At 42.5% G+C, this 19,951-nt stretch overlaps 1 protein-coding gene across 7 annotated transcripts in view; it reads left to right on the top strand.

Annotated features, from left to right (window-relative positions):
* The window catches only part of rad51b (RAD51 paralog B), a 63,877-nt gene that overhangs the window by 9,266 nt on the left and 34,660 nt on the right, over positions 1-19,951 (top strand). For all 7 annotated transcript variants that reach the window (XM_061812113.1, XM_061812114.1, XM_061812110.1 and 4 more), the window contains 3 exons: positions 4,983-5,119; positions 5,299-5,418; positions 8,869-9,052. In XM_061812113.1, coding sequence (XP_061668097.1) covers positions 4,983-5,119; positions 5,299-5,418; positions 8,869-9,052 — 441 coding nt within the window. The remainder of the gene's footprint in view (positions 1-4,982; positions 5,120-5,298; positions 5,419-8,868; positions 9,053-19,951) is intronic.

The raw sequence follows: 19,951 nt of genomic DNA, 5'->3' as shown, positions 1-19,951 counted from the left end.
GAACCACTTCATCCCAGCTCTTCCGGGGCATTCTCAAGGCTTTCCTAGGCCAGCCGAGAGACGTAGTTTGTCTGTGTGACCTGGGGTCTTCTTCCCATGGGATATTACCCGGACACCTCACCAAGGTTCGGGAGGCATCCAAATCAGATGCCCTGGCCACATTATCTGACTCCTCTCAACGTGGAGAGGAGAAGAGGAGAACCTTCTGAGCTCCTCCCGGATGAGCTGTGAATCGTGACTGAAAGAACAAGATCCCCACAGCTGATGACCATAGGTGAAGGAAGGAATGTAAATTCACCAGTAAATTTAAGATTTGGGCCGTTCGGCTTTGCTCCTTTTTCACCATAAAGTCCTCATCACTGATGACACTGCACCGATCCACCTGTCGATCTCCAGTTCCATTCTTTCCTCACTCGTGAACAAGACCTCAAGATACTTGAACTACTCCACTTGGGGCAGGATATCATCTCTGACCTGGAGAGGGCACGCTATGATTTTCCGACTGTTGACCATGGTCTCAGATTTGGAGGTGGTGATTCTCATCCCAGCCGCTTTACACTCAGTGAGGGTTGCAGATCACGGATTGATGAAGCCAACAGAACCACATCATCTGAAAAAAGCAGAGATGCTCAGAGATACCGAGGCCACCAGACAGGACCCATTTTACACCTCAGCTGCGCCTACAGATTCTGTCCATAAAGATTATGAACTGAATCAGGGGCAGCATTGATGGTGTCCAACCCTCACGAGAAATGAGTCCAACTTACTCCTGGCAATGCTGATCCGGAGGTAAAGTACCCCATACTCCCGAAGCACCCCCTACAGGACTCTCCAAGGGATGCAGTCAAACACCTTCTCCAAGTGTGCAAAAAATATGTACAGTGAAGAAAATAAGTATTTGAACACCCTGTTATACTGCACGTTCTCCTACTTAGAAATCGTGGAGGGGTCTGAAATTTTCATAGTAGGTGGATGTCTACTGTGGGAGAGATAATCTAAAAGGAAAAATCCAGAAATCACAATGTATGATTTTTTTCTTAATTTATTTGTGATACAGCTGCAAACAAGGATTTGAACACTTGAGAAAACCAATGTTAATATTTGGTACAGTAGTCTTTGTTTGCAATTACAGAGGTCAAACGATTGTTGTAGTTGTTCACCAGGTTTGCACACAACTGCAGGAGGGATTTTGGCCCACTCTTCCACACAGATCTTCTCTAGATCAGACAGGTTTCTGGGCTGTCGCTGAGAAACACAGAGTTTCAGCTCCCTCCAAAGATGTTCTATTGGGTTCAGGTCTGGAGAATGGCTACGCCAGAACCTTGATATGCTTCTTACGGAGCCACTCCTTGGTTTTCCTGTTTTTTCTGTGTGCTTCGGGTCATTGTCATGTTGAAAGACCCAGCCACGACCCATCTTCAATGCTCTGACTGAAGGAAAGAGGTTGTTCCCCAAAATCTCACAATACATGGCCGTGGTCGTCCTCTCCTTAATACAGGGCAGTCGTACTGACCCATGTGCAGAAAAAAAAACCCAAAAGTATGATGCTATCACCCCCATGCTTCACAGTAGGGATGGTGTTCTTGGGATGGAACTTATCATTCATCTTCCTCCAAACACGGTTAGTGGAATTATGATGAAAAAGTTCCATTTTGGTCTCATCTGACCACAAAACGTTCTCCCATGACTCCTCTGTATCATCCAAATGGTCATTGGCAAACTTAAGATGGGCTTTGACGTGTGCTGGTTTAAGCAGAGGAACCTTCCGTGCCATGCATGATTTCAAACCATGACGTCTTATTGTATTACCAACAGTCACATTGGAAACGGTGGTCCCAGCTCATTCAGGTCATTGACCAAGTCCAGTCGTGTAGTCCTGGGCTGATTCCCAGGGTTCGCACGCGGCCTGAAAAGTCCCTAAAAACCCCATAATTTTCAAGGGTGCTTTTAGGGGCCCCTTAAAGTCCTTAAAATTCAGCAAAACCGGTCAAGCCCTTAAAAAGGCCTTAAATAAAAAAAAAAAAATCAAAGGGAGGACCCCTACCGCCAAAATTCTCCCTAAAAAAAATAATCTTTTGTTTTAAAAAAAAAAAAAAAAGTAATGATCCGTCTTGCGTCCAAAACACCCGGAAATTGTCAACTGAAGTCACTCTGTATTCACAACTAGTCGCCATCTTGTCGTTGATATTCCATTGTTCGTTTCCGTGACAAGGGATTTGACTTCGTCTTCGTTACGATGTAGCGGAGTTCTTTGATCGATCCAACTTGTATCATGGGAAAGTGCATTTTTCAAGATGCTTGGGTCGAAAGTAAGGAGTTTGGGAGCTGGGTTCGTCGAGATCCAAAAGATCGGCACATGTTCTACTGTCATCTGTGCAAACAGAGGTACCAGCTTGGAAAGATGGGCATCAAAGCACTCGAGTCGCAAAAAACAGGAGACACGCTGATTTGGTGAAGACTGTCTCATTTTCCGTTAGAATGAATCTGTTTCTGTCAAAATATCAAGATAGTGAAGCATCTACTTCAGGCAGTAGTACTGGCAGTGCATGTGCACCTACAGTTGTCCAGTCATCGACAACTTCAACCAGCCAGAAGTCAGGATTTATGAACGTAGTTCAATACACGAAAACGGACTCGTTAAAGGCAGAGATCGTGTGGACTTTAAAAGTGATCTGCAGCCTTTACAGTTACAAATCTTGTGAAAATAATTCGAAAGTGTTTGCAGTCATGTTTCCAGACAGTGACATTGCTAAAAACTACCACTGTGGGGAAAGGAAGACTTTGTACCTGGCTACATTTGGCATCGATGCCCACTTTTCATCTCTACTGAGGCAGAAAGTGAAGGCTGAATCAGAGTATGTCTGATGTGCCTATCACAAAGGAGCTGTTGGTCGCTGCATCTTCTGCCAGAAGTGTTTACGTCCAGCATCTAGAGGAGGAAAAGAAGAAGAAGAATGCATAAAAACAGGCCGAGAAGAGGCAGCTAAAGCAGAGATAGACAGCCTCAAAGCCAAAAAAGCCAGTTTAGAAACTGACGTATCTACGCTTATTGAGAAGGCTGACAGGCTGTGTGAGGAGGCAGAAGAAAAGAGGTTTATCACCGAGGCCAATGCACTCAGAGGCAGAGCAAAGGACAAGAGAGACGCTTTGGCACCTCTGCAGCAACAAATAGAGGAGGCATTGGGTAGGCTCAAGGAGCGTGAGTCGGGGTGCTGAGACAGACGTCAGTTTAAGACATTTGTAAATATGTGTATATAGTTGCAATTGTAGTTAGAATCTGTTTTTCTGTAGACTGTTATGTGAAGTAATTATGTGAAGACATTGACAATGGTCGTATCAATGGGAACTACCAAAAGGGACAACAGGTGATCACTGTCACAGGTACTGAGGTATTGGAACCTTTGATGAACCAAGAACGGTTGATGGCACCATTGGGTGAGTCTTTTTTCTTTACTCTTGATTTCCCACGATGGCCCTAAATTTTTCGTATCGGCCCTAAATTTTTCGTGTCGGCCCCAAAGAATGCCCTTAAAATTTTTGGGTCGGACTGAGTATGAACCCTGTTGGAAGGGGGACCCATGTTACCCTTTCACGCTGTGCCCAGCCGAGCCATATGGGTGCAGGCCCTTTCACCAGGCGCTCAGCTTCAAGCCCCACCTCCTGGCCTGGCTCCCGAGGGTGGCCCCGATGACCCGCATCTGGGCAAGGGAAACCTGAATGATTTTGCGGTTCTGTGTGGCTTGAATTGTATGTTATTTGTCTAAAAAATGTGTATCATGTCTTATTATTGGTTCCAATTAACTGACCGACCCTAAAATTTCCCGCTGATCCAAACATTTTTACACCATGTAATAAATATGTGAAGGCAATAGTTCTCTACAGCCACGCACGCATTAGAATGTTATGGGTGCAACATGTTCCAAAAAAAGATGGAACACGGTCACATTTCCCACCATTGTGTTACATCAAATTTTATTTTCACATTCAATAAACTTTTGGGAACTCAGAATACTAATTGTTGAAGCTCTGTAGGTGCAGTTCATTCCCATTCTTCCTTGGCGTATTGCTTCAGCTGTTCAAAAGTCTTGTCATATTTTACACTTCATAATGCGCCAAACATTTTCAATAGGAGACAGGTCTGGACTGAAAGCAGGACATTCTAGTACAATCACTCTTTTACTCTGTACAGAATGTGGTTTGGCATTGTCTTGCTGAAATTAGCAAAAGACGTTGCTTGGAATATGGCATATGTTTCTCAAAACATGTATGTAGCGTTCAGCATTAATGGTGCCTTCACAGATGTGTAAGTCACCTGTGCCATTGCACTAAGACAGTCCCATTCCATCGCAGATGCTGGCGTTTGAAATTTGCATCCATAATCGTCCAGATGTTTCTTTTCTTCTTTGGCCCATGACAGTTAGGGTCAGATGAAACTAAGGTTTAGCTTTTTAGCCATAATTCCACAAAGAATGCTTGGTGCAAACACATCAATGCTAATCACGAAAAAGCCTACATCATACCTACAATGAAGGATCATGGTTGCATCATGCTTTGCTGCTATTTTCCTCAAACTGGAACTTGGGCCTTTGACAAGTTGGAGGGATTTGCGACCAATCAGTGTTATCACAAATTCTTGACGCTTTTGCTGGAAAGCCCCCAAAAAAGACCTCTACTACAACAGTTGAACTTAAACTGGGGTTAATTAGATGGATTTTAAGCAGGTAGCAGTTGTATGCTGACTTCCATTTAACCTGAGTTTGAATGTTTTGAACACAGCCCTATTCTCAGTTCTCAGAGGGTGTATACACATTATCTCAGATCTTTTTCCCATTTGTTAAAGTTATAGGTCAGATTATTAATGGAAAGCATTTTCAAATTATTTATCATTATCTCTTTTATTATATCAAGATAAATGGCATTCAAACAAAGGTGTGTTGGTGTTTTGTTGTCACTGTAGAAGCTGATTATGATACTCTTTGTAGGTGACAGGGCCATTTGGCTGTGGGAAAACCCAGTTGTGTATGATGCTCAGTGTTGTGACTACATTGCCAAAGGAGCTGGGTGGCTTGGACCGCAGTGTGATCTACATTGACACGGAGTCCGCGTTCTCTGCTGAGAGGTTAGACTCAGTCTCCAGGCTCACCATTTTGTGGCAAATTGACAAATTTTAAAATTCCTTTATCTCTGAGTTTTGCATGCTGAGTAGTAACAGATATGACTGAGCATGTTCGCTTAAGAAAACAAACCATGACAACTCATGTTGGAGTTGGACCTCAAAATATTGCTGTGTGGTACCAGGCTGGTGGAGATTGCACAGAACAGGTTCCCAGACTACTTCAGCTCTCGGGAGAAAGTTGTGCAAATGGCAGGAAGGGTCCATATCTTCAGGGAAATGACCTGCCAGGATGTCTTCAGAAGGTACAGCATACCAGAAGGATTTAGATTTTAATCCACAAAATCATCATGAATGTTGTCATCTCTATGTGAATACAATTAGAGAATCACCGCTATAGTTCTTGTTGAATCGAATCATGAATGAAAGTTGAAAGTAAGTAAATGAAAAACATTAAGCAAGAGCACTGAAGATAATGTGCTTGGTATCGTATTTAGGGGACATAATTTTTTCATTTTAAAATACCATTGAATTAAAATTTTTTCTCACCCTTTCATAATTTTAATCACTCAAGCAGGGGATTTTCTGACTCAAAGTTGATAAAGTGGCGTTACCACTAAATATTGTTGGAAAGATGCAAATTTTTCTTGCTAGTTGTCATTGTGCCCTTCAGCAAGGCCCTTCCTAGCATAATGGTGCAGCACTATACAGTATATGCAGCTGCCTCGATTTGACTCTCTCTAAGCATGCCTGTGTGTGAGATCTGATTCCTCATGTGGCATGCAACACAAAATATACACCATAGTCTACTGTGAATTTAATTTCTTGTTGAAGGATTACTATGAGTATAATAATTAAAAAATTAAATCATTCACAGGTGCCTATGCCACATCTCCACCGGCTCAAATAAACACATTTTCTTTTTAGTCATTTACATGTAATTTATTGTTTTTTTTTTTTTTTGTCTTTCTGAAATCCCATCCTAAAATACAAATATAGGAATCATCTTCGATTGTAATTTAACTATAACCAAAGTGGAAATATATACATTAATACCGCTAAAGTAATCCTTGTTAACTTGTGGCCCTGTTAAATGGTGGTTGAAGATATCTTGAAATCTGGAAATGTAACGATCCTTGTCACATTTAACAGACATTTCTTAGACCTGCTTATGTAGATTTTTCACCTCTGTGAGTCATCTATTCATTTTCCGAACTGCTTATCCTCATGAGGGTCACGGGTGTGCTGGAACTAACTTGAGGCAAGAGGCGGGGTATCGCCTGAACTGGTCACCAGGCAATCGTAGGGCACATATAAACGAAACAACCATCTGCACTCACATTCACACCTACAGGAAATACTCAGGGAAAACCCACACAGGCATGGGGAGAACATGCAAACTCCACGTGGGTGATGCCAGATTTGAACCTCGGGTCCTCTGAACTATGAGGCAGGTATGTTCACCATTTGTACACCGTACTGCCGATATTGGTAATGTACATAATTTATTTTTCCGGTTACTTTTTACTTTACTGACATTTGAAACACGATATCTGTACATCTTCTTAGGGCTTTTTTTCAACATCCAAGAATCCTACAGTATGTGACATATCTTAAAGAAAAGATGAAAAGAGGTCAAATCAACCTTGGTAGAGAGTTACAGTTGAAGCCAGAAGTTTACACTGTGCAAAACAAACCACTTTTTTATCTCACTTTCTGAAGTCAAATCAGACCAAAGCCCTCCTGTTTTAGGTCAGTCAGGATCATAAAAACTATTTTCTTTATTAAATGTCACAAGAATGAAAGAGAGATTTAATGTTGAAATGTTATATTATTTTCTTCAAGGTCAAAAGTTGACATACATTTCCTTAGTATTGAGTTGCATTTATTATGAACTGCATGACTTGGGTCAAAAGTAACCTTTGGGTAACCTTCCTCAATCTTCTGACAGTATTCCGCTGGAATCCTGAGCCATTCTTCCTGACAGAACTGGGGTAACTGTCAGATTTATCGGTTTCCTTGGTGGCACACACCTTTTCTAATATTCCCACAAATTTTTGATGGGATTCAGATCAGGACTTCGTTATAAGATGTTAAGGTGTTGGTTAAACCTTTTGACTCACGGGGCACAATAGGTTCTAAAACTTGACAAAGGGGGTCGACCTCCTGGTCATAGGACAGTATGCACACGCAAATAAATGTGTAACCCAATTTACTAATAGTGTGTACTGAGGAATGTGTATTTCAAATGTGAAGAATAGCCCTCATCCAGGTAGTATGTCTTAGTGAATATGAAAAATGTGGGATTTATACACTATTTGGCACAATACTGGGAAAAGAAAATGTAAATAGATTAAAATACCACCCAATAAGTTTCAATTGAAGACTCAAAGAAATCAACATTAATTGGAAAAATATGTAACCTTCACCATTCAAACCATATTACTCAATAAGCTCATTTTCTGTTTTGCTGCTGTGCGTAAATGCGCACTAAATTAAAAGACGCACTTTCAAACATTCCATTGCATAAGCATTTTTTTCCCAACACAGTAGAAAAACTCACCAAGTTTAGTGGGAACAGTGTTGCTGGTCTCCTTTTCTTTGGCAGTTAATCAAAGTCTGGAGTTAGCTTTTGTTGTGGTAATTCTCAGGATAGGTCTGTGTTGTTCGTCAGTTAACCTGGATCTGTGACTTGCTTTGTTGATGTTCATAACGCTGAAAATGTTGGGGCCCATGGTGAAAAAGCTGAATAAATGCACAAAGAAGTTGTGGAGTACGAATGTGCGCAAGCGTATGACAATGGATTTAGTGAAGAAGTGCATCAAGGGTAAAGATTGACAACCCAAAAAAAATAAAAATGTTCTTCAGTTGTGATGCGAGGAAGATGGTATGTGATAGCCAAGAGGGGGAGCTGCTCTATTTCGCCACACAAACCAAGAGAGAGGATGTGTGTCAGGTCTAAAGATTGACATCCTTCCTAGCCAATGTCACACCAGGAAGATGCTCCGGCGGTGGCCAAAGAGAGACCATCTTGATTGCGCCGCTTTCAAACCAAGATACAGTACAGGAAGTTTACATTCGGTGGAATCCAGTGCCATTTTCTCTTTCGAATCTTGAATTTCTTTCGTTACTCGACATATACATTTTCCGTGGAGGCTTTTTGTAACCTGAATCTTTGGTTTGGAGAGACTTTCATAAGTAGAGGTACCACTGTAATCTAAAATTACCTAAGAAATTATCCGTCATCATTGTGACATTTAACAAAATTAAATAATTTGGGTGACCTGACTGACATGAAACGGGGAACTGTATAGTCTAATTTGACTTCAGACAGTGAGACAAAAAATGAAGAATAGGTTTTTACATGGTGTAATTAAACTTCTGTCTTCAACTGTAGGTAATGTAAGGTATGGTTGAAATGCATCCACTCTGTTTTCTGGTTAAAAAAAAAAAATAATAAAATATTTACCTGTTTAAATTCCATGAAATTTTCCGACATATTTGCAGTGGAAAGAAACGCTAACCTCCCTCAATTTACCTTGAGAACAGTTATGAAACAGACTAACATCTCTCCAGCAACTAAATGCCGTTTTTAATTTCTTTTTATCATGGCTCAAACTGTTGACCTTGCAGGTTCTAAGCCCAAGTCCTGACACCCCACTGACAATTACAATAACCATATAACCACAACTGTGAGTTGTATTTTCTTTTGCACTGCCTGAAGTTTCCAAATTAATCTCCATTTTAATTGTCAGACTGGAGAAATTGGAGGAAATCCTAATAGCAACGAAAGCTGGCCTGATTATCCTCGACTCAGTTGCTTCAGTGGTGAGAAAGGAATTTGACACAACATTGCCTGGCAACCTGCTACTCCGTAGCAACGTACTAGGAGAAGAGGCCACCACCCTCAAATATTTGGCCCATCAATTCAACATCCCTGTAAGTGATACAGCATTCCCTTGCCCATTCGCGGTTCACCATTTGTGGTCCTGGAAACACGCGGATTTTGCTCTCAAATTATGATTTTTTCCATAATGGATTTGAATTTGTGGTAGCTAAATTAGTTTCCACATTTTCCAGACAAAATTCTGTGTACCATTTTTTTTTTTCTACCATACACGAGCTGCGCCAAACCATCCGCTGCGAATATACTGTATACAATATGCACTGGTATGCTGTAAAAATTTGATATTCCACAGAAATACTGTGTAATTGTTTATTTATATACCTTTTTTTTTTTTTCAAAAGAGTGACTGAAACACAGCAGTAAAATGGCTCAAACATAACAGAAAAGTCATTATTTTTATTGATCCACTTCCTGTTCACTCAAACCACTAAAGTATTGAGGTTGAACAACCTCAAATAGTCCAACATATTTCAGTCTTTCTGTTTTCCCTAATGTCACTTTCATCTTGAGTTAGCTGTTCTCCTCAAGTGGCAGCTGGCCTTTTTCATCCTTCAGTGAAAGTAGATTCGTTCACACTTTATACTCCACACGTTTAAAATCGACCAGAAGACCTTTGCATGCGACTACTTTTTCAAGATTTTTAAGTTAATTACATTTAAAATATAGATTTTGCGTTTGTGAGTGTCGTGTACCATCCTCCATTTAGGGCACCGAAAACTAGCACCGTCTTCTTCTATGGCCGATCAAAATTGATTCTTCTTTTTCTATGGCCAATTAAGGTAGAGTCTTCTTCTATGGCCAATATATTATGTATATATAGAGGGCTGCGACTGACGTCACTGCCGAGGATGTACGAGTGCTGTAGGTGTAGTCAGTTTTTTCATTTCATCACTTCGCTTGGAATTTGGTCTCTATGATCTAGCAAGGCATGGCTGGACGTTCTACCAGGTGTAAACATGATGACATTTTGCCAGCTGTCAAAAGGAATCATTACAAGGAGAAACTTCCTCTGGTTGATGGAGTTGACCCCTACAAGTGACCCAAACAGGAAAGGACAACAGATGTGACATACTATCCTGCTGTAATTTACCCTGACATTGGGAACTATTTCATCTTCACTCCAAGTGTTTATACCATGGATGACCTAAAAGATTACAAGAGCATGGATGCATACAATCAGTTTGTGTGTGGCTGGCTTCGCCATGTGGGAGCTGTTGTCAGAAATGGATACTACCTCGTCAGTGGAAAGGTCAGTGTTTACATTTCACATGATCTATATTTCATTATACTGTGACTTTTATCAGTTCAATGTAGGCGTTCCCAATATAGCTTTTTAGCAAATCCATTTATTTAATTCATGTACATTTAAATGTATGTAATGTTTGTGAAGCCAAGAGTAATTTAATGATCATTTGCAACTTATAATTTGACAGTTATGTAACGCCATGCAGGAAAGAGTATAGTTTCTTATGTTTCCATCTCTTTGTACTACATATATTTTCAAAATCATATTTGAAATAGACAATTTTTTCCAATAAAATATCAATTTCTCTAGCCTACATTCTTTTGTGAAATTTTTATTTGCTACAATAATGATATGTGAAAATATACAGTAATATTATTTAAATGTGCATAATACTTAATACATGTATACATGCATGTATGTTAAAAACTCCAATATTACCTTTACAGGTTCTCCATTCCCAGGAATTGCAAGAAAATTCCCTTTGGCCTTGGGTGATTGTTAAACAAAGTGGGAAAATTGTTGCTGGACATTGGGACTGCAAGGCTGATCCTGGGAGAAGCCTGTTCACATGTTGCAGCGCTGCTGTTTTGGGTTGAAGCCAACATCAGGATACGGGACTCAAAGACTGTCACACAAGAAAAAGCATACTGGAAGCTGCTAACAGAACGTCAATACAAAAAAAAAAATCCCTACCTACCTACCCTAGTTTTCTTAGTCTTATGTTACCAGAAACGCAACATTATTTTTGTTTGCCCTTATCACAATGTTTTGACCATAAATGTGCTGTAGCTAATGTTATGTAAGTGCGAAAACAAACAAATCAATCAAATTTTTGTCTCATTCTCCATCAAACAAGTCAGGCTATTCTGTACCCTGAATATTGTTTAGTTCTACTGGTAATAGTTACCCACTGTATTTCAAACAAAAATCTGTGTGTGTGTGTGTGTGTGTGTGTGTGTGTGTGTGTGTGTGTGTGTCCAAATTTGGATGACTTGCAATAAATGGCTTCCAAATATAATATTTTTTCGTTTTCAATTTAGAGCTGTTGATGCTATCTTTGAATAACAAAATGTTGAAGGAAGAATGCAAAATCCATTATCTTGGGCATTTTAAGCATGCTTGGATATTATATAATATATATATATTCCACAAAGACATGCACTTAAAAGTCAAGTGTCATCCGTATAAACATTCTAAAATAGATATTGCAATGAAAAATACATATAACATTATTCACTTCAATGTCGTGAAGTTGCGGAAGTATCATTCGACAACATCCAAGTGGTCGCCATGTTGGCTGCATCCCCTGTCCGTGACGTCACCCTGGACATTCGCCATTGAAAACATGCGGTGGACCCTACAATGGGAGACGAACACACCCATTCTAACACGGAAGCTATTTTCAAGGAAGAGAACATCACACAACCGAGGGAAGTTACCGGGGCAATATTACCCTATTGTTTCGAGCCATATTCAGATGATATGCGATCATGGCCAAACCGCCTCCCACCCGTCCGATCCACTTCCACAGTGGAGATGAGCCATCGCAGTCTGAACAACGCTGCAGACAATGTCGCACTCAGCCGCGTGCGACGACAACGCTGTAAAGCGCCACGGCTCGGCTGTGTTCTTAATCGCGGATGGCGGCTTCTATGAACAACGCCATAAAGCAGCCTGGCTCGGTGCCATCATAAACCACCTCGGCGCCGAAAATGTGCCACTCCGGCTGACTGAAAGGAGCCACCCCAGCCGACAAGACCGGTGGCTGGCGGCGACAAGACACCCCGGCTTTGTTGAGCCGGGGAGCTTTATGGCGTTGTTGTCGCAAGTAGCTGAGTGTGACATTGTCGGCAGCGTTGTTTAGAGCTGCCGCCATCCGCGAGCCAACGCGGCAGCCTTCACTGGCAAGGCTACCCAGCAGCCTTCGCGGGCGAGGCCGATGGCATCCGACGTGCACGTCCACACATTTAGCACGTCTGTCATACGTGCGTGGATCTTTTGTTATGTTATGAGAGACTGATTATGTGATCCGCCCCAAACTATTTTTTTTTAGTAGCTATATACACATCTACCTGTCGTTTGGAACAGATGAAGCTCTTGTCGTTTGCACCCACGCAATCCATTTTTCATGACGAACCAGGTCTCTTGCAAACTTATGTAGGGTAAATCCATCCTCCTGAGTGTTCAAGCAATGTTCAGCAATGCAACGAGCTGGCATTTTGGCTAACACGAAGGAACAACGAGCTACCTTTACGGAGGTAAAACTAATAGAAACAAACGAGTTCACTTGAGGGTGGTACTGCCATGTACGTCACTTCCTGCTTCTCAAAAACAAATCCGTTGGGAGGATTTTCATGGCGGGAGTTACAAAAAGCTGTATATGTCATGTTTAGTGGTGGGGGAAAAAAAAAAACATGGCTCCATGTCGGCTGCCGTTTTTTCATTAATAACATACTAAAAATCATGCATTTCATGACAGTGGCCCTTTAAGAATCCTCTTCACATCATTTTATGGATAAAGGGACACATTCTATTTCAATTTGCTGTACAGAGGGAATATTCCACTGATTTCCATATTATTGTTTGTTTGGAGGCCAGTCTGGATTCGTGGAGTCATACAGTTGTGCTGGCTTGCCTGAAACAATAATCATAATTAACAAAGTTAATATATTTATTTTTTGTTTGGCCAACTTACTCAATAAAACAGAACACATCATATTCAAATTTCATTAAGTTGTTGAAAGGATGCTGTTGTTAAAACAAGTCCCCAGTCCTAAAATATTTCATAATTTAATTCATGTAACTCAGTACTCTATCAAACAATAACCATATTATTCAGAGCACACCAGAAAAAACTTTCAGAACAGTATTCATTTGCCATGATTATAAGTGGAAGCATGTTTTCCTGTTTAGTATCACTTTCAATGTTCACATGTTCCAAGTGCCAACAGACGATGGAGCCATACATGACACACCATTGTCTGGGCTTGCAGATCTATGTCACCAGTGACAAAATGATCTGAGCAGGACAGATTAGCAGTGTTTACATCTGCTCTGGACAATGCTGCCAGCCAACCCCTTTTGGAACAATCCAAATACCGTAACTTCTAAAAAATAATGCACATTTTTTTTCAAAAATATTTTCAAAAAGTCAATAGAGCGTATTATATTTAGTATGGATGAAAAATAAAAAATACAATCACTTTGTATAGTCACATACAGGTACATAGAGTGGTTTAAAAAAAAAAAAGGTATACTTATAAATTTTGATATGATATTCAATGTCTTATGTTACACATTTATATATATTACTGTAATATGCCCCACCAACCTGAACTCTGAACTCTGACCTCCTCAAGGAGCGGGGGAGGATGCTTTGCATTTTACGATCGTTAGCGTAGCATATTTGTTGCTAGTGCACCAAACATCAGAAACGACTGCCCGTGGCTTTGTTTGAACTTAAATGAAGACAAAAAATGTCGACTACAAGGGCTAGTTTTGCAGCCGCTTTTAAAAGAAATGTATCATTGCTGCTGCCGATGATGCGGCCAAACCGGAGGTAAAACAACGTGAGCTGAAACTACGTACAATGATCGTACGATCATTTTAAAAAATTAGCGCGCACAAGTGAAGTGCTCGCATTTTTAAAAGTGCCCATTAAGCTCATATGTACGTAGTTTGAGCTCTCGTTTTGATAGCAACCTGACGCTCCGATGAGCAGATGTGCTCACCTGCTTCTCATTTTGGTAATTTCGCCCCGTATATATTGCCACACGTGCGGTCTGTTCCTTGCCAGATCGTTGTACTTAATGTCATGTTCCCGCAACTGCATGTCCTTGCCTTTGATCCTCAGTGTACCGAACCCTGCCTCGTTGATGGCCATGCCTCTTTTCCTACTGATTCTGACACTGCTGCTTGTTTGGACTGCCTCCGTGTTTCGACCTTGGACTCAAAACAGACGGTCTCATGACTTGTACATTTTGGGTTCAGTCTCGTGTTCGGATCATGACAGAACGATCTGGTCAACACATGCACCCAGCTAAGTCAGATTGGGTGTGCAAGCCCTCCAGGCTCAAGGACGGCATCTCACCGAACACAGCGAAAATTTCCAGAGCAGCTGAACAACCAGTTGCGGGACGTATTTGCCCGGCTTAGTTCCCTGTCTGCATCCTTCCCCAGCAGAGCCAACGCCAGCCTGATGCCAGTATCTGCCGCAGGAACCTCCCGTATCCATGAGCCAGTCCCCTCACCGGTCACCGGCACATATTCGTGGGTCTGCTCTCGGCTCTCCCGGCTGCAGCATTTCTCAAAGGGACTCTGGTAATGTCAAGCCATTCATCACACAATGCGATGTGTGATACAGCTGCAAATAAGTATTTGAACATGTCTATCAGCTAGAATTCTGACCCTCAAAGACCTGTTAGTCCACCTTTAAAAGTCCAGCTCCACTCCATGTATTATCCTGAATCACATGCAACTGTGTGAGGTTTTTAGCTGCATAAAGACACCTGTCCACCCCATATAATCTGTATGACTCAAACTTGTAACATGGGCAAGACCAAAGAGCTGTCCAAAGACACCAAAGACAAAATTGTACAACTCCACACAATTGGAAAGGACTATGGAGAAATTGGCAAGCAGTTTGGTGAAAGAAGGTCCGCTGTTGGAGCAATCATTAGAAAATGGAACAAGCTAAGCATGATGGTCAATCTCAATCAGAGTGGACCCTCATGCAAGATATCACCTCGTGGGGTCTCAACAATCCTTAGAAAGGTGAGGAATCAGCCCAGGACTACGCGACAGGACTTGGTCAATGACCTGAAAAGAGCTGGGACCACCGTTTCCAAGGTGACTGTTGGTAATACACTAAGATCTCATGGTTTGAAATCATGCATGGCACGGAAGGTTCCCCTGCTTAAATCAGCACATGTCAAGGCCCATCTTAAGTTACCCATTGACCATTTGCATGATACAGAGGAGTCAAGGGAGAAAGTTTTGTGGTCAAATGAGACCAAAATGCAATTTTTTGGTCATAATTCCATAAACCGTGGAGGAAGACGAATGATGAGTTCCATCCCAAGAACATCATCCCTACTGTGAAGCATGGTGGTGGTAGCATCATGCTTTGGGGGTGTTTTTTCTGAACGTGGGACAGCACGCGGCCATGTATTGTGAGATTTTGGGGAACAACCTCTTTTCCTCAGTCAGAGCATTGAAGGTGGGTCGTGGCTGGGTCTTTCACCATGACAATGACCTGACGCACACAGCCAGGAAAACGAAAGAGTGGCTCTGTAAGAAGCATATCAAGGTTCTGGCGTGGCCTAGCCATTCTCCAGACCTAAGCCCAATAGAAAATCTTAGGAGGGAGCTGAAACTCCGTGTTTCTCAGTGACATTCTAGAAACATGTCTGATCTAGAGAAGATCTGTGTGGAGGAGTGAGCCAAAATCCCTCCTGCAGTGTGTGCAAACCTGGTGAACAACTACTGGAAACGTTTGACCTCTATAATTGCAAACAAAGGAACCTGTACCAAATATTAACATTGGTTTTCAGGTGTTCAAAAACTTATTTGCAGCTGTATCACACAAATAAATCATGCATTGTGATTTCTGGATTTTTCTTTATAGATTACCTCTCTCACAGTGGACATGCACCTACGATGAAAATTTCAGACCCTTCGATGATTTCGAAGTGGAAGAACTTCCAATAAGGGTGTTCAAATACTTATATTCTTCACTGTATGTGCCTCTTGTCCCAGGGGGCAGAGAGGGAAGAGGCCGCTCAAACCCAACAAGATGAGCCAGACCTGTCTTTCGTCCCCTCCTGTTACCATGACCTGAAGGAAGTTTTTTTCCAAGTGTAAGGCCAAGTCACTTCCTCCTCACAGGCCATATGACTGCACCATTGACCTGCTGCCCGACTCCTCACCCCCTCACGAGAGACGATACTCTTTTTCCGGTCCGGAGCATCAAGCCATGAAAGCATATGTGGAGGAGTTGCTGGCTGCAGGACTGATCCGGCCTTGGGATCCGGCTGAGGGAGAAAAGAAGAACAATACCCTGCGGCCCTGCATTAATGACCAAGAACTGAATGACATTACGATAAAGAACAGATACCCTCTCCCCCTCATTGCCACAGCCTTCAGATCTTTGAAGGGGGCCAAAGTTTTTACCAGGCTGGACTTGAGGAGTGCATACCACTTTGTGCGGATAAGAGAGGGGGGTGAATGGAAGACTCTCTTCAACACACCAACGGGGCATTATGAATATTTAGTGATGTGTTTTGGAGTCACAAATGCACCAACCGTATTTCAGAATTTTGTCAACGATGTTTTACACAAAATGCTTAACATATATGTTTTTGTGTACCTAGACGACATTCTGATCTTCTCCCCAGATGAAAAATCCCATGTCAGGCACATTCGTGCTGTGCTACAACAGTTATTGCATCACTGAAAAGTGTGAGTTCCACCAACCCTCCGTATCATTCTTATGCTTTGCCTTGGTGGAGAGGGAGATATGAATGGATCCCAGCAAGGTCGAGACCATTCTTCATTGGCCCACTCTGACTACCAGCAAGGAGTTGCAGAGATTTATTTGGTTCGCCAACTTCTCCCGCAAATTCATCCGAAACTTTAGTATTGTTGCGGCCCCATTACATGCACTAATCTCACCCCACACTTCCTTCGTTTGGAAGCCAGCATGCCTGGCGGCCTTCCATAAATTCAAGGCCAGCTCAACTCCTCACCTTGCCCAATCCCGTGATAGTGTCCCCCAGCCTCACTTTTGCTGTGTTTTGCCCGTCAGGAGATGGCAGGTTAGACACTGAGCTGCAGATGTTTGGAGGAGAGGAGTTCAGGGATGATGGTGTTAAACACAGAGCTGAAGTCCATGAACAGGATCCTCGCATTGGTACCATCGCTTTTGAGATGTTCAAGGATGAAGTGCAGACCCATGTTGATGGCATCATCCGCAGGCAAACTGCATTGGGTCCAACTGGGGACCTGTGACCCTCTTGAGGTGGTCCAGCACAAGGCGTTCAAAGGACTTCATGACAACAGATGTCAAGGCAATCGGCCGATTGTCGTGAAGACCTGAGAATGCTCCTTTTTTGGGGACCGGTATAATGGTGGAGTGTTTGAAGCAGGTTGTTACTTCACACAGTCCTAGAGACCTGTTGAAGATCTTTGTGAACACAGGAGCAAGTTTGTTCTGCACAGACTTTGAGGTAGGACGGGGATACAAGGTCTGGGCCCGGCGCTTTGTTGATCTTTTTGTTGTTTGACGATGTAATGTCCTTTTCATGGATGTTGAATGGTGGAGTGGAAGGTGGTGCGGCAGGTATGTGCGTGATGTGGAAGTATCTTTTTTGAATCTGTAGTAAAAGGTATTTAGGTCGTCGGTTCGGCTGGTCTTGTTTTCTGCTGGAGGGAAGTGTCGCTTGTAATTTGTGAGCGATTGTAATCTGTGCCACACTGATTTGGAGTCATTCGCGCCAAGATGTTTTTCCAATTTAGCTGCATAGTCTTTGAAATGTTAATTTATTTTGTCAGTTGGTTTCTCATGCGAATGTGGAGGGCCCTCGCCCCACTACAATATGCAACCACTTTAGCTTGGTGGAGTTGTTAAAGTCTGGCTGTAAACCACGGCTTGTTGTTATTGAACGTGCGAAAGGTTTTTGATGGGACACACACCTCACACAAACTGACATACGCGGTAACAATATCCATAAATTAATTTCGGCTGCTCACTGAATTTTCAAAGAGACTCCAGTCTGTGCAGTCAAAGCAAAGTTCAAAGTCCTAATTTTGCCTCTTTGGTCCACTTTTTAACTAATTTTACCACAGGCTTTGCACACCTAAGTGCTTGCCTGTATGTCGGTATTAAGATCAAAGGAGCCAATGGGTGCAAGGAGCATTGCATGATATGCGTTTTTAATGCAAGTGTAACAGTGGTCTGCTCGGCGAGCGTTAGCAGTGCTGAGTTCATGCTAGCTTGAGGCGGAATTAAACACCTATGAGGATAACAGATGCGAACTCTCGCGGCAAATAAAACGGCTTACAGTTCAAACACAGCGACTCTAGTGTGTGCAGAGCTGTGTAACGTCTGTGCACCATTTCTTATTCATATACAGTAAAGAAAATAAGTATGTGAACACCATGCTATATTGCAAGTTCTCCCACTTAGAAATAATGGAAGGGTCTGAAATTTACATCATACGTGCATGTCCATAGTGAGATAGATAATCTAAAAAGAAAAATCCAGAAATCACAATGTATGATTTTTTTTTTAACGGTTTATCTGTGTGACGCAGCTGCAAATAAGTATTTGAACACCTGAGAAAACCAATGTTAATATTTGGTACAGTAGCCTTTATTTGCAATTACAGAGGTCAAGCATTTCCTGTAGTTGTTCACCAGGTTTGCACACACTGCAGGAGGGATTTTGGCCCACTCCTCCACACAGATATTCTGTAGATCAGACAGTTTCTGGGCTTTCGCTGAGAAACGCGGAGTTTCAGCTCCCTCCAAAGATTTTCTCGTGGGTTTAGGTCTGGAGACTGGCTAAGCCATGCCAGTACCTTGATATGCTTCTTATGAAGCCACTCCTTGGTTTTCCTGCCTGTGTGCTTCGGGTCACGACCCATCTTCAATGCTCTGACTGAGGGAAAGAGGTTGTTCCCCAAAATCTCACAATACGTGGCTGCGGTCATCCTCTCCTTAATACAGTGCAGTCGTGCTGTCCCATGTTCAGAAAAACACCCCCAAAGCATGATGCTACCACCCCCATGCTTCACAGTAGGGATGATGTTCTGTGAAATGTGTCGATGTGCTCGTCGCCCAGCCAACAATGTCTCTATAGTGTTCATCGCATACTGCGGCGACTTTGAACATACTCCTAAAAGCAACATAGCTGGGCTCCACCTCCTCCTTATATGCCACCACGGGAGCCAAAACTCAGCCACAGCGGCTGAGGCGCCGCGTTCGGCGGTCACAGCTTCCGCGAAGGCTGTGCGTCGGCCTTTGCGACGGGGGTGGCTCTGAAAAACCCAGCCGAGAATGCGTTACTCAGTCACGTGCATAAAACGCCCCGGCTCGACTGTGACTAAAGCAGCACCGCTTGGCTCTGTCATGAGCCACACCGGCCGGCTGCGATGAGCTGCGATGACTCGAAACAATAGTGTAATATTGCCCCGGTAACTTCACTCGGTTGTGTGGTGTTGTCCTTTTCAAAAAGAGCTTCAGTGTCAGAAGGGGCGTCGGAAAAATGCGAATATCTCTGTTGTTCGGCTTCCATCGTAGCAGGCACTGCGCGTTTTCAACGGCGGAAGTGACGATGACGTCAAGGACAGAGGACGTGACTAATATGGCGACGAATTGGATGTCGAGGGACACTCAGTTGCGCAACTTGGTGCATGGATGATGCGCTCTCCGCTCACTTTTTTTTTCCGTATAGACATTGAAATGAATAATGTTATATGTATCTATGTATCTATTTTAAAATGTTTATAGGGATGTCAGTCCCACTTTAAGATGGGCCTTGACATGTGCTGATTTGACCAGGGGAACCTTCCGTGCCATGCATGATTTCCAACCATGACGTCTTACTGTATTACCAACAGTCACCTTGGAAATGGTGCTCCCAGCTCTTTTTCGGTCATTGACCATTTCCTCTTGTGTAGTCCCG

The sequence above is a fragment of the Syngnathoides biaculeatus genome, chromosome 23, assembly GCF_019802595.1.
Source record: "Syngnathoides biaculeatus isolate LvHL_M chromosome 23, ASM1980259v1, whole genome shotgun sequence".
Classification (NCBI taxonomy): Eukaryota; Metazoa; Chordata; class Actinopteri; order Syngnathiformes; family Syngnathidae; genus Syngnathoides; species Syngnathoides biaculeatus.
Note: the sequence above shows the minus strand (reverse complement) of the source record. Positions and strands in the feature narration are given on the sequence as shown.